A 15,771-nucleotide genomic window follows, 5' to 3' on the forward strand; every position below is an offset into this window, starting at 1 on the left:
ACAACACAGAGGAGATTCTGTAATCTTTGATGAGCAAAGTGGCTGACAAACACCTGTCTTGATTATAGATAACCTGTACTTCAAACCCTCTAAGTTGTTTGTCCCCAGTAAAGTCTCTCCAAGGGGTTCCTGTCTACTACTTATGATTTACCCACTGATTGTAAATTTCTTTCATCCCTTGAAACTATTAAGGAATCTATGTTCTTAATAATTTGCAGGAATCCTTTCTTCATTGAACATGTTTCCTGAATATGAACAAGAATGCATGTTCACACATGTCCTTCTCCAAGAATCCTTATTTTATTGTTCATTTATTTGCAATAAATGGCCTGGTTAGGAAAGGAATGTTTCCCTTAATTGTTTTCCACTTTATGCCTACTGCTGCTATGTACAATTCCAAATTATGAGAAATCTCTTCCTACTCTTCCCTTTGATTGTCAGTTTCTGGTTTGTCCACAGAAGCAACACTCACTCTGTGTCATCTGTAATCAAATGAGTCCCCAAACACTTGACGAGAAAGGATTCTGAGGAGTCCAGACAATCCTTCCTAAATTAATTCCAAATGCAGGCAGTTCAGTCCTTCTATTCTTTTCATGCATGGATTTTGATTCCTCTGTCATATGCTCACATATCTCATTTGCATACTGCCTCCCAAACAAAGACTAAAGTCTACCTCTTGCCCCACTGGAGAATGAGGTCGCCTCTAGGGCACAGAGAAGGAAGTTTTTCCGCCAAACACAATTCGTTCTTTATCTCTGATTTATGATGAACAATCCTTTATGTAGCTACAGCAAGCTGATGACAATTGAGGGGTGTCTGGGATGGTGGCAGTTTAGCTGCTGGAACTTCTAGGGGCAATGTTCTAAGAAGGTAGTCTAAGTTTCAAGTTCAGGAACAGTATTGAAGTCTTGCACCTGCTAAGGATTAGAATGTTGTGAAAAATGCCACTTCTTGCTTGAAAAACAATGCTTTAGGACTTTGTCTTTGCTCTGAGGTTTTTCTATAGTTTATCCCTAAGTGATTTAAGAAGGAGCAGGTTCTTCTTAAAGTGTTTACTGCTGGTCTAGCACAACAAATACCAGAAATAAGGGCCAGAATTTTTGTTGTTGTTGTTTTCTAAGGAAAAAGTAAGCTGGTTTTGTTTAAAGAAATTCAGGCAGCAGGAAGAAAAAGAAAAATTAAGTAAAAGCTTATCTTATTATGTCTCTTAATTCAAGAAGCGTACCGATGAATGACAGTTCATGGATGCACCAAGACAAAACAACAAAAATGAACAGGATGCGTATTTATAAGCTACAGACCTATAAAATAACATATTTTTTTCTGATTGATGCTAGCTCGTGTGCACATGTCCTTGTAAATGATGTTGGCTCTGAAAAGCAAGCATTTCCAACTATTTGGCTCAATTTCTGTCCTCCCTCCATATTAACGAAGGGGAGCCCCTAAAGGAAGGATGAGTGAGAACCTGATCTTTTAACAGATACAGTCAGGAAATTAGATTTGGATAATAAATACCATGAGGAATTGATCATCCTGAGGAAACGTTCTAAGAAACATTTGCTTGTGGGTAATTTGGGAACTGAGATCCTGCCATCCACATGAATCTGTCCTCGTTTTCGTTCTTCAAAATGTTCACTTATATGGGGGGAAAACGTCACATAGTGAGAAAAATGTTTACAGAAAAAAAAAATAGCATTCAGATACATAATCATTTTATTACCACTAGGTATTTAAATGAGTTGCCATACCATGAGCTTCTATCTGTATTACCATCTTTAAAATACAGCTTTGAAATCCCAAAGATTCTATCCAGCCCTAGCTTTTCAATTAAAAAAAATATATTGTTTTGTTCTCCAGGCTAGTCAATTAAGGTAGAATAAGTAGGATGAAGAAAGGAAAGGGCTTGCCCTTTGCTCTACTATCTACATGCAACTTTGTATATGAACAGAAGTGTTTAAAAATGTCGGTTACTTTTTGCATTCCCAACAGTTATAATAAATCAAAAAGCATATTCTAGAAGTAGGCCTTTCCTAACACCTTATGAAAAGCTTGACCTTTTTTTTTCCACTAATATTTTAGCAGCCTTGCATTTGAGCAGCATTTAACAGAGTTCAGTATTCTGTCTTGTTTCAAAAGCACGGATAGAAAGTAGGTCAAAGATTAGGAGGAAAAAACATGGAAAACAGTAGGTCTAATTTTTATATCATTTATGTTAGATTTTAATCTGTCTTTCAAAGAGATCCAGTCAAGAGACTCATCTGAGCCAGCATTATTCTCCTGGTAGTAGATTGTATAGAGGTGATCAATGATTAACCTTATAAATCATGGATAAAGGCATCAGCCAAAACTTACTCTTATTCAGTATCATGAGAAACTAGGTAACCTCCATAGTATTAATATTTTTCAGTTAGAGAAGTTTGTATTTAGAACAATGAAAGAAGATACATATGGTATCTTGTAACATTCTATATTCAGTGTTAGAATTGTAAATGATAAATATTTTAGACACATATAGATGTGAGGAAAAGGAGGTCAGTAGTGCTATCTATTTAGACAAGCACAAACTGGCATGGGTGGATGTAAAAATCATACATGCTTGAGCTTAGCTTTTTTCATTAAAAAGCAAGCGCACTTGATGTTGAGACAGTTCGCTGTGTTCATTTTTTTTTAAGTTTTCTTCCTTGTGGAACCTGTTTTCAGATGGACATTGTGTGTGCTTGTAGGGTGCTGTGATTACGCCGACAATGGACCATCCTATGTCAATGCAGGCAGCAAACATGATGGGCCCCCTGACACAACAGATGAATCATCTTTCATTGGGCACAACAGGAACGGTGAGTGGAAGAGTTGGTTTTGTTTTGTTTTCTTGGACTTCTTCGATAAGACGCAATGCTGTCTGTTGTTACTGGCATTATCGGTAACACTGGCTCTGTGCCGTTGACTAACACACATTTCAGGTTCCATTATGAATAAGCTGCCTTGTGCATGCGTATTCAGCATAGGGACACATTTATTCATGTTGACAAGGCTGAAGTTTCCACTGTGTGGCATTGAAATTTGAGTTACTTCTTGTTCATATGACACAGTGTACCAGGCATAATGTCTGTCTGTGGAAAGGTGTCTCTGTGTAATGCACCTGCAAATCTAGAACTTGTAACATAATACACTTGAGCCTGGTTTTCTTTTCCCAGATGCTTACCACTTCAGCTAATGTATCATCCCCCGGTCATTCATAAGTCAGGGGCCAACCTTGACTATGACTAATACATAGAGCTTGTTAATTTACTTTCAGTGTTTAAATCAATGAAAAGTAATTGAGAACCTGACATGATTCAGCTCTTTTCATCTTTGTTTTGAATATGTAGACATACATGATGTTGAAAAAAAGGAACGGATTCTAATGTTCTTGATCTTTTTTAATAGGTTGGGATATTTTTGACTACCCATTATTTTCCTTAGGGAACTAAAGTATATAAAAAAATGCAAAAATGCTTATTACAGCCTTGATTTATATCAACCAGGCATTTGAAATAATAAACAAAATTTTATTTGATTTTTAAAAATCTGTTCAAAGGCTACTCCCCGAATGGCGAAGAGGGAAAATGTCTAATACAACCTGGAATACTACAGTTTGGTTAAATATCATTTTAGGTCATAATGGAAAACATCAAAGTCAATCTCTCATGTGACACTATTGGTTTATTTTTTACAAACGTTAGTGCAGATAATTTTTTCATTTTTTAAAGATGTAGAAATTTTTTTAATCTTTTTTTTTTTTTTTTTTTGTCATTGAGGCAGCTTAATTATTATAGAAAGAGCACTGGACCAGGATTTGGGAGTACTGAATTGAAACCTTGATTGAGCACTGTCCTTTCACTCTGTCTTCGGGGAAATCATCTCTTCAGTCTCGATTTCCCTCTCCATCTGGCTAAAGTACTGAGCAAAGTGCTATACGGGGGCCCTTTGACTTATGTGCCTCGGTGACTTTAAGTCCATATCTTCTAGTCACCACTTCTGTGATTCTTCTCAGTTATGCCAGCCTCATCTCCAAATATCTGTGTACACTGGCCGTATTTGGGAAATGGCACCTTAAAGCAATGGCTTCCTTGTCACATAGATGCGTTGACTCATAGGCTTTTGGGGACGTGAGAAGTTTCTGACATGTCCACTGAGCCCACAAAAATTTGCTCTAAATAGGAAGAAAGTCCATATACCTAAAGGAAAGAGTCACATTGTTTCAATAAAGACATTCAGTTTTATTAGCGTAAACAAAGTACCTATCTTGAAGACTTCAGCTGCTGAACTTCTAAAAAGCAGTTGATGAGACTTGCCTGTCTGAAGGCAAGTCGTTGGATCAAATAATTTCTCAGGTCTCTGACCTAGGCTTTCAAATGTCATGTCTGAGACTACATTTAACTCTACATTGTCGTACAGCTAATTTTCATCAGGGAGATATTTTTTAGTAAGGTGTAAGTGTTATTTGTACTCACTTGGCTCATTTATTAACAAAGCAATTTCCAAGTTTATTGGGAGAAACTGAAGTTTATCATGTCCGCCCTGTTGACTTCCTTTCATATCAGCCTTCCTCTCCTTGAAAGCATAAATTCTGAACAAGTGAAGTAATGCACTCTTACTATATTGAACGACAGTCTAGGGTCTGGTAAAAGAGTGAATTATAACACAAAGTACACAAACACTGTATAAACCCTACTCATTTGAATTAAAAGCAAAACCAGCTGAGTTGCTGAAGTTCAAATTTGCCAACTAGAAAAAATATAAGAGCTATGTTCATTGAGAATATGACTGAATCCTTTAGAGAGTTGAAAAATAAGCTAAAATATGTAGAATAGATTCAGAATTACAATAGTTGCTGATTCAATAACATATATTAAGTATGATTCGTATTTGAGCATTTTCAACAAGAACACATTCACATGAGATCATAATTTTTGCCCAGCTAGTAATAGCCAAATTACTTAATATATACTCCCCCCCTTTCTTCGAGAGCAGAAGTTTTAAGCAGGTGGCTTATTTTGAACACTACATTTCTTCTAGTTTTGTTTTTTATTTCGTTCTTTTCCCCCTTCACATTTATACTAAATCATGCTTAGGTACATCATAAACTTTGTGTAAACAGATATTTTGTCAAGGGTTAAAATTCCATAAGGCTCTGGAAAAGCAGAGAGAAAATATTACTATTCTGTTGATGTTTAGTGTCCAGAATACTGTTATACTCTTTTCTCAAACTATCAGTCTTATACTTGGATAGGCTGTCATAGATTCCTTTCATCTGAATTTTTGATTGGCATTTGTAGTGGATATTATGCAATTGAAATTGATTCTTTTTTTTTTTTTAATTGGTTCTTTTAGTCAAATTTCTCCACCTTACTGCATCTTTTCAATTGTTTTATCTACTGCTCGGAAGGTAGGCTGGTGTTACGGAAAGAACAGTGGGCATTGGAGGTAAACTTGAGTTCAAAGCCTGGCTGTGCCCCTTATTAGCTATGCATGTTAGGTTTCTTAACCTCTCTGAACTTTTATTTCCTCTTTCGTCAAGGGGGAAAATAATATTTACATCACAGTGGTGTTGTGAGCATTAAGTGGGATGATATATGTAATATACCTAATACAGTGTGACACCCACTAGATGCCTATCAAATGAGCTGCCCTTACCCCCACTATCTCCGGTGGCTTCATAACGTGGGAATTTAGTCCAGGTCACCAGAAGGGGGTAGAACACCACCAAGGCCATAGAACAACTCTCTGGCCTGCTCTATTTCATTTGGCACCACTTAATGTCTTTCGAGTTTCTATTACTTAGCTTCTAATTCTTTCAGGGTTGTAAACCCAAAAGTCCAGAGAAACCAACTAGGTCACATGAATGAATAAAGTTGACTAAGTTCAAGCAAGAAACCCTAGAAATATATAATCAAATTTGGTCTACACTTATTCTTGTCACAGCCATAGTCATGCAATATAAATACACATTATATTGAAGAGTATATTTTAAATTAGAGATATTTTCATGCGATGATAACATCATCTCTGCCTGAGTATTAGAGGAGTCAGTCGTAGGGAGAGGGGGTACCTTGGCAGCCTGGGACACAGATGCCTTGTCTAAAAGGGCAGCCCCAGCTCAACTCTAGACAGTTATTGCTACATGGACATAAGGACCGAAGGTGGCCTCACCTTCCAGTTTTTTAAGATTAAGCTAAGTATCTGCATTTTAACAGAAAACCTCCCTATATTTGAATATCAGACCAGTTTGTCCTAAGTCCTCTTAGTTTGTGACTTCTGCCCACTGTTTTCCTCATTCTCTCTGACGTCTCTGGCCATTGCTTCTTCTTTTCTTTCACAAGATGCTGAGCCAGGGTTTCATTTTTAACTTCTCATTCAAACATGATTTCCTTAAGCAAGCTCATCCACTTTCTTGGTTTTGAACTCTGCCTTCTATGCTGAAAATCCCTAAATCTGAGTCCTCAATGCTAACCTCATCTTAGACTTTTAAAATCATTTAACCAACAACTTGCTAAATATCTCCATGTAAATCTCCTTCTGCCATCTCAAAGTCGGTACAACCCAAACTAATTTCATGAGTTTCCCTGAACTTCCTTTCCACTGACCCTCTTCCTTTTATGGGTTTCTGCTCCTTATTCCTTCTCAAGCTAATCCCGTGACCCAGGCAGTCAAACTCTGCACTTAGGACTCAGTCTAGGTTCTTTCCTTTTCCCTCACCACCGTTTACAACTTTTAAAGATCCACCAATTCTGTCCCATAGACGTTTGTCAAATACATCCGCTCCCCCACATTTGTGGAGTCTCTACCTCCCTAGTTTGCTCCAATCCACTTTCTACCATGTTGCCACAAGCAATCTAAGATTATCTGACCAATGTTTCTGTCCTACCTGTAACTTTTCAGAGTCTTTCAGATGTTCTGAGCTCACTGAAACTCTGCAAAACGAGGTGTGAGCAGTAACGACTCAAGATAAAGATAGGAACCTCAGTGGCAGAAGCAGAGAGAGATCCAGTGAATAATCCAAAGTAGGCAGGGATCAGGGTTGATGGAAATTGGAGCTAGATTAGAAATTTCCATTTCTAGAATGGGAGCCTTAGGCCATAGGTCATGTTCCACTTTTCTCTCTGAGATCCCTGAGGTAAAGAAGTATATTAAGCCAAAGCCTCTTTTTTTACCTTCATAAAATTAGATATATTTGACTCCCCCATCACCCCCAATTTTAAAATGGATACCATGTAGTTTATTTAACTTATCTCTACCATTTGCCACCTCAAATGGCTCTCTACCCATTTTTAAGCTAGACAGAATCTGCAGGCCTTTAAAGAAACGAATTGTATGCAAGCAGTATAACTTTTATCCAAGGCTCTGATGACCTTGAAGAATTTTCTAGCTTTTCTGCTTTTGTTTATTTTTTGTCACAGGATTCCCTCTATAGAACCAAAGCACTGTTATCCATAATTTCTTATCAGTCTATTGTAAGCTTTCGCAGAAACCTCTGGGGATTGTACTGTGTTATGAGAACCTCCAAATTGCATGACAATCTTGTTTTACAAGTTTCTTATCTCCTTTTCGTTTGTTCAGTTGGTGGTCACCAGTGGCTTCCAATGTCACCAGAATCTATTCAGAGAAATAAAAAGTTTTTGTTCTGCAGGCTCCTTATCTGCAGTTGTGTTTGTGCTCTCCAAACCACTGGTGATTTGTGAGGTCACTGGTTTCCCATGGTGTCACCATAGCCACTCACAAAGATAATCTTCTAATTGTAGTCCATTATTCACCATAGTTCTCTACATTTTTCAGTCACACCATTTCATTCTTACTGCTGTCAAATTCTAATGGTCTCAGGTGAAAATCCTGAATTATTCATTTTGCTTAGAGATTGTCTTTCTTTAAGTACTAGCTATGAACATGAGTATTAAGGCTGACAGTGATAAAAAGCAACACACGCTACTAAGTGGGCTCAGAATTAGGAAATAGTATTATAAATTCATAAGTGGTAGTGAGTATACTTGCCGGGAAAGTATCGATTAATTAAAAAATGGTCAGATACAAGAAAGAAAATACAGATAAAAGGAAGTGGTTTTAAAAATTTGTTTTAGTCTTAGCCTATGATAGATGAACTCTAATGGTAGTCTTAGAAACAATAAATACGCGTTCAGTGAAGGTCAAATATTGTGAAAGTTTATTTGCAAATATTAAGCTTTTACTATTTAAAAAAAATGGATTCTGAATTCAAATACCTTAGCAACAGAATACAAAAGCCCCAATAGATAAAATGCCAAATAACATGAATAGGGTAATGAAGGAAGAAACAGGATGCCAAAAAGCATATGAAAAAAATAGTAACTAAAGACACAGTGAGTTAATCAAACATTCAAATGGACCCATACACATAACCCGTTAAATGATGTTACCAAGATAAAACATATTGCTGATGAAGGTGTGAGGAAATGAACATTCTCAATCACTGATGGTGTGATGATAGAAATCTAAATTTGTAAAAGTGTCTGTTGAACAGCAAAGTGGACAGTCAAGACACCTCAAAACAGCTCTGCCGACTCACCACATAGTCACAGTTTTGAGAAGGTATTCTATGGAAATATTCTAAAATAACAGAAAAGCCTTTAGACCTAAGAAATATCTGGCCCAGTGTTCTTTATAATGTCTAAGAAGTAGAATGATTAAATAAATCATAATCCATCCATGAACCAGAATGTGAGGCAGCATGAAGTTATAGGAGTTTAAGATGGGAAAAGGATTATTTATAATCTTAAGTCCAAGAGCAGGATGTAAATTTTCACGTGTGGAGTATCAGCTATGAACAAAATATTTATGAAATAAGGCTGTAAGAAATACAAAATAAGTGTGGCTATTCCTGGATAATGGGATTAGAGATCACTTCTATTTTAATCATTTTACTTTTCTACATTCTCCAAGTATTCAACAATGAGCATGATTTACTTTTATGATTTATTTTTAAATGTTAAAAACATATTCTTGGGAAATGACTAGTGACATGGTCTTTAAATCAACTTTTTTTAGTTTGTAGTAATAATGTGTGATTACAGTTTTTTTTAAGGTATTAGGAAATACTACCACTATGAATAAAATATTTGAAGGCCCTTTCGATATGATTCTACTTATTCCAGATTTGGAGATTATTATGATCAACTCACATTCACATGCCTGTTTTGAGACACAAAGTAACTCATGCCCAAGGTTTATTTGCATTTGAATCTTTGATCCATGTTGGATTTTGCTGGTCCAAAGTGCCTTGCAATGTCCAAGTTTTATTGTATCTTCTCACATGCCATTTGCTTTTGAAAGGGGGATTATCATCATCCTTTTGTGGCAAGGAGATAAAATGGAGAAAGATAGGAAAATAAAGTTTGAGGTTTTAGTTTTTACAAATGCAATGAATACTGGTTATGTGAATAGAATAAGGGTCACACAAGAGCATGTATTTTATTTAATCATGTTTTACAAGTTTATTTGAATATGAGCACTACCTGATCCCTTTTACACAGTTTACCTCTCTAAGGGGAGTTGGGGCCATTTTTAGAAGGGGGGCCTTGGGCCATAAGCCATGTCCCACTTACCGTTTTTAAGATCCTTGGTTTAAAGAATTGTGTTAAGCCAAAGTTTCATCTTCAAAACACAGATGTATTTGGCTTCATATAACCTGAAAGTCTGACATGGATGCGATGTAGTTTAAGTGAACCTTTCCCTACTATTTGCCACTTCCAATGCTATGACACTTTGGAAAAAGATGGCAATCATCTGTTGAATGGACTCTTTTCTATTTATCTCTGCTCTCACAATTCCAGCACACGAAGCTCCTTGGCCTTGTCCAACAGCCACTGGTATCAGAGCCAGAGCTGAGTGATTACTAACAAAATCCTAGTCTCAAAGTGCATCAGTCTCCATAGAGTGTGGGAGTCTACAAATTTCTCATTTATCTCTTTTAAAATTTCAGTTCTTTTGTTCTCCTGAACTTCGTTTCACATTGTGCTCTGGGCCCCTTCCAGATGGGCTCCTTTGTAGAACATTTGTGTCAACCAGAGAGGGTAAAAATGCCACATTGATTTCCCAATGGAGGGGCCCAAATGATGACTGAGGAAGCTGACAGCATTCTAGGATAGCATGTACTGCTCTGGCAGGTCACAACGGGGCCTAACAACAGGTACCATGTGACAGTACTGGGGACCATTGTATCAACTATAAACTAGGGATCATAGTCCCTAGTTGAGTGTTTCAAGGCAGGGGGCTTAGGCAATCATATGACATACAGTGGGCACTTCCACGTTTTAGAGCTAAGATTCTATTTTATTTTCTTTTGTACTTCATTGCATTCTCTCTCATGCTCTTTTCATTCAAAGATTCAGTCCCAAGACAGGATTATGATACTCCACCAGCTGTTGTGTCAGGTAGGAAAATTCTAATTCCTTTAAGATTTGATTGGAGGGGAGAGATGGAGGTTGCCTGGTTTTCTCCAAAACTCTTTAAAGCAGTGATTCTCAATAGGGCTGGGTACAGGGAATTTAAATTTTAGCTCTGGGATTGAGAGTGGGGTAGTTTATGCGGTTCAGAAAAAAGTACCTTTACTATTCCAATCCAGTTTTGTATATGGAAAATAAGTATGTTGTTTTTAAAATAAAAAGTAAAAGCTCAAAGATATTTGGTCTGTGAAGAATACACAGAAAATAGAGTCTATGTTCTGTGTATCAGTGATTCTGTTAGAAGGGTTCGTCACAATTTCTGGGAAGTGGGGAAAGGATATTCATGTTTATCAAAAGAGGGCACAGCTTAATAAAAAATAGTTTGAGAAGCACTGCTTTAGAGACCAGAATTCTGCTGAAATCAGAAAGTCATTCCATTTTGCTTGCTCGGCACCCAGCAAAGTGTCTGACACATAGTAGGTGCTTAATATAATTGTTTGTTGAATGAATCAAAAGTTCCAGTTTGTTCCAAAAATGGTATTTTGGATATTGAAAGAGAATCTGCCAATGTTGCATCCATACAACAAAGTGGCAGAGGTTGATTTGAGAATGCATTAGCATCTTGAGGATTTTAATTAGCAATATTTAAATTGTTTCATAAAATTCGGTGGTGCAGTTTGTAAGAGGGTATATGTATATGAAGAGGTTGGTTTTTTGTTTTGAACTGTACAGATTCCTCCTCTGTGCTTTTGCCTTAATTTTGAATTTTGGTTTCTTGCAAAGAGGAAAATGGGCATAATTTTTCATTTTTGTTTATTTTTTTAACTAAATGAAATACTGGCAGCCTGAGGAGATTTGAACTCTTTGATCCTTTGATGTGTTAGATGATGAGGACATAAAATCTAAACCAAGAAGGGCATTGGTGTGGCAGAGCAAGAGACGAAGGCCAGAAATAGAACGAAAGAGCCCAAAGGGCAGTGAAGTCTGGCAACTGAACAGTGTTTTTCAAGCAGAGAACACTGTGTTCTTGACCACCTGGTTTGCCTGACCCAGAATCTGAAGGGTAATCCATTTCTCATGTCTTGTGGACTTGTTTAATTATGCTCATGGCTGAATACTCCTCTTAGAAATCCAATGTAGAAACAACGAGTTAGCTTTCAGTTGTAAAGTCACTTTGCTTCTCTTGAAGATCTCTACAACTTGTCATTAATTAAAATATCACTTATCTTTCCCAAAGTGTATTACCTGTCATATCTTAATGTGCCTATTTCATTTAGGATATGGGATCCCTGAGAAGATACTTTGTTCAATGCATACAGTCTTTATTTATTTAACATGTGGCTTCCACTCTTGATAATTCTCTAATATTCATCTTGGTGAAAGACACAAATTGGAACTTCCTTCAATTAAGTTTCCTGATTTCACTTTCAAGAACTAAATGAACAACAACAACAAAAAGGAAACATCAAGAGCGCTTCCTAGGTATCAGCCATCGGTCAGGCTCTTACACAGATCAATTGAGGCAGGACACCCGGCTGCTTGGAGCTCCCACGTGACTCCATAGACAAGTACCACTGAAAGTTCTTCAGCAGAGAAATAACTTGATCAAAGTAGTGCTTGGAGAAACTTCATCTGGCAATTTTGTGTGTGCCTAAGGAACAGAAAAACAATAACAGAATAGTTAGCAAAGCCAAATATATCATTAGAATAAAAAAAAATGACATTTCAGCTGTAGAGCATGAAGGAAGAGACTAATATAGACGTAATAGAAAATAATAACACGGGGAGTGAGGAGTGTTACAGTCACTTCCCCCTTACAAGTTTGGAGTGGTGGTTTGACATTTTACCAATTTGCATGGATATCTTTGGCATCTTTGGTCTACAGCTAAATAAAAAGAGACTTACCTTCCAAGAGTTTGTCAGTTATCCGGTGGGCATAACTTGAATGACTTTTGAAAAATAGTGTATCCTTTGTCCAACCATTGACCAAACCAGTCACATAAAACAGAGGTGTTGTAACAATTTCCTCTCATATCTCCCAATATGCCCATTTTGGACAATTCAAATAACAATTGGTTCTTTGGCAGGTGCCAGAGCTGACTCAACTGCCATAATGTATCTGAGTTCAAGGCATCTGCTTCGTGATCTACAGAGACATAACCCAACCTAATATCATTTAGTCAACTGAGTATCAAACACTTATTGAACACCTTCTGAGTGCTAGACACTACACTTGGATACAAAGATGACTAGAAAATGGACCAATGGTAAAAAAAAAAAAAAAATCATGGTCTAATTTAATATTGCTGTTATGGTGGTTGTCATTGCTTGTGATGTTTCAATGTGTAAAGTATGAAGGAGCCAAAATCTAGAATCTAAAAAGAAGATCAGGAATAAGGTGAATTCTGAGCTGGATTGGGAAGGGCAAATAGGACTTGAGCAGTTGAACAACAGTGAGAAAGGCACACAAAGGGAACAGGACAGGATATGTAAAGTCTTGGAGACAAAAATGTATAGGGTGATTTGCTGGTAGTCAGTTACCTGGAATTTTGGGGATGAAATAGGCTAGGTCAGGGTAAATCTGATTTTAGGCAAGGACTCTTTTTGAGTCACAGGTCACCTTGTTCTTTTATTTATTCAAATAATATTTACCGGGAGCATACTATGTGGCCATCATTGTGGTGGGGGCTAGGGATACAGCTTCCTTCTAAGAACCTAGGGTTGAATTAGGAATTTAGGTACAAACAGATGAGTACAATACAGTGTCAAAATTGTTTCTATATAGACAAATATGTTTAAGTTTGTAAATTCTTCAATAAGGTGCCTGGGTTAAAAATCTACATATGTCACTAGTTGTAGAACCTTGTGAAAATTACTTCTCTGTAGCTTATATCACTTATCTGAAGAAATAACAACAATTACCTCATAAGGTTATTGTGAACATTACAGATGTTAAGACACATAGCCCACTGAGAACAGATGCTGGCATAAAATAAGTGTTCAAATGTTATTAGCAACAAGTATATGAATCATTCTTGTTACAAGGTATTGTGGTGGCACAAAGAGAAACATCAACATACAGTAGAGAATTCAGGAAAAGGAGAAGAAACCTCTAAGTGGAGACATAAGAATACGTGGGGATTATCCAAGTAAAAAATAAGTTGGAGAAGAAAAGCTTCAGACCAAGGGGGCAGCATATACAAAGGCTCATGGTTAGCAGGGGATGGCAAATTCAAGGAACTAGAGATGGTCCGTTGGGGCAGAGACACAAAGAGAGATGGGGAATAGAGAATACAAGCCTGGAGAAATAAGATGGGAGCAAAATCAACAGATATGGTTACTTGAGCTGTATCCTGATGGCAATAAATACTAAAAGGTGTTAAGTTGGAGACTGACATGACCACCTAGATACAGTGTGGTGAATGCATCGAAGAGACACAAAACTAGAAAAGGGGATCAGAACTCAAGAACCCAAGTATGAAATTGTGGAAATGAGAATGGATTGTTAACAAACTTGTGACATATTAACTGACTGGCTGTCACAATAGAAGGATAGACAAGAGTTGAGGTAGTTCCTTAAGTTCCTGGCAACTCAATGGCCTGAGGTGTCATTTGCTGAGATCTGAACCAGAGGACAGATGATCAAGTTTTGCAGGAAAGAAGCCAAGTTCAATGTAGTACATGTTGAGCTTGAGAGGTCTAGGAGGCATCCAAATGGAAATAATCAATGAATATTTGGATATGTGTGTCTGGAGCTTAGAAGACAGCTCTTAGCTAGAGATGATTTTTAAAGTTAACCATGGAATTAAGTCACGTCACCCAGAGAATGTGCTTAGAATGAAGAGAAGTAGGCAGATCCTTGAAAATACAAAGCCTGCAGAAAAAAGGAGCCTAAAATAAAGATTGGGAAAGACAACTACAGACACAGAAGGAAAACCAAGATTATAAGGTTTCAAACAAATCCAAAGCAAGTTGAAAGTTTTTCAAGAGAGGACTGTGCAGTAAGATGAGTCCTTAAAAGAAGTCATTGGATGTAGTTACATAGAGAGCACTAGTCAATTTAATGGGGTGGTGTTAAGGGGAAGGGCAGAGATAGTGAATATCCTTAAAGGAAGTAGATGTAGCAAGTGCCAGAAACTTAACAGATTTGGCTTTGAAAAAGAGTAGCGAAGATAAAACCAAACAAATGGAGAATGGAATTGATTGATGTACTGATTTTTTAAGATTTTTTCAGGTGGGAAATATTTGGTCATGACAGAAAGAAGCCAGGAAAGCATTCTAAAGTTTGAAGATGTAATTCATAAAAGGCAGGAGTGATAGAACTAGGTCAATGAGGAAGGCAGACATCTCTTGTCGGAATGTGGGAGGGCAGGAGGAAGGCATGATGTTTGTACCTATAAGTCTGTAAAAGTAGGAATAGGAAATCAAATGACTTTTCATGAGATAAATACTATTAGGATGTGAAGTATTAAGTGACATCTTCTGAGAGCAGGTGGGAAATGGCATGGGAAAGGATCTAAGAGAAGAGAGATTTGGAAAACTGTGGAGTAAGAAAGCCAATTACCAACACATACAAAGTTTGAGGGGCAGTACTGGAAGTTCATCAGAAGCTAAAGATTATGGATTTTTGTGATGCCAATCTGTGAGGATGTTTGATTTTCCACTGTGGTGATCAGTAGCCAGGAAGGCAGACAGGTGGATTAATCCAGGGCTAAGGTTTTACTGACTGCAGTGAGAAAAAGGCCAATATGTGCTGACAATATTGGGAAGAGAGTGATTGAGTGACAAACCGCAGTTTCCCAGATCAATAGAAAGAGAATAGAGGGCTGTATGGGGTGGGCGAGAGGGAGAAACAGGGAAGATGGATTTCAGATTACAGATAATGAACTGTTTCTCAGCAAAGTCAAGGTCATGAGAGCAAGTGGCCAAAAGGTGGAAATGAGGTGAAGGTGACAGAGTTAAAGAAATCAAGTAGTAGCAACAGAAGAGGCCACTTTTGAAGTAGGTACTTTTGTATGCCTGAAATTTTTTTGTTTGTTTTTTGATACTAATAAGATGTGGGCCCATCACTGAAAGAATTGGTAGAACATTTCTGGAACACATTACAAAAACCCTAAGGACTTTTCCCCTCAGAATTTTAAAGAATGAAGTTCTTTCCAGAACACTTGGAATACAGACCTAATTAAAGGGAGAAGAGTATATTGGATCAGTGTTCTTCAGGGCATGATTTGTGTATCACTATGATGCTTCACATGATTTTAGGAGTGCAGGGACTCAAACTTGATATTTTCACTCCAGCAGCTGTATGGTTACTTCAATG

At 37.3% G+C, this 15,771-nt stretch overlaps 1 protein-coding gene and 1 long non-coding RNA gene across 9 annotated transcripts in view; one reads left to right on the plus strand and one right to left on the minus strand.

The window, feature by feature from the left end:
• Positions 1-15,771, plus strand: part of RBMS3 (RNA binding motif single stranded interacting protein 3) — a 1,319,689-nt gene that overhangs the window by 1,243,228 nt on the left and 60,690 nt on the right. For 7 of the 8 annotated variants that reach the window (XM_053903895.1, XM_053903896.1, XM_053903894.1 and 4 more), the window contains 2 exons: positions 2,724-2,834; positions 10,392-10,439. In XM_053903895.1, coding sequence (XP_053759870.1) covers positions 2,724-2,834; positions 10,392-10,439 — 159 coding nt within the window. The remainder of the gene's footprint in view (positions 1-2,723; positions 2,835-10,391; positions 10,440-15,771) is intronic. The other variant, XM_053903893.1, reaches the window with a different exon arrangement.
• The window catches only part of LOC128777338 (uncharacterized), an 88,761-nt gene continuing 82,206 nt past the window's right edge, over positions 9,217-15,771 (minus strand). The window contains exon 2 of the long non-coding RNA XR_008422619.1: positions 9,217-12,102. This is a non-coding gene — a long non-coding RNA (uncharacterized LOC128777338). The remainder of the gene's footprint in view (positions 12,103-15,771) is intronic.

This window comes from Panthera pardus, unplaced genomic scaffold (assembly GCF_024362965.1).
Source record: "Panthera pardus isolate Hobbes unplaced genomic scaffold, ASM2436296v1 HiC_scaffold_16, whole genome shotgun sequence".
Lineage (NCBI taxonomy): Eukaryota > Metazoa > Chordata > Mammalia > Carnivora > Felidae > Panthera > Panthera pardus.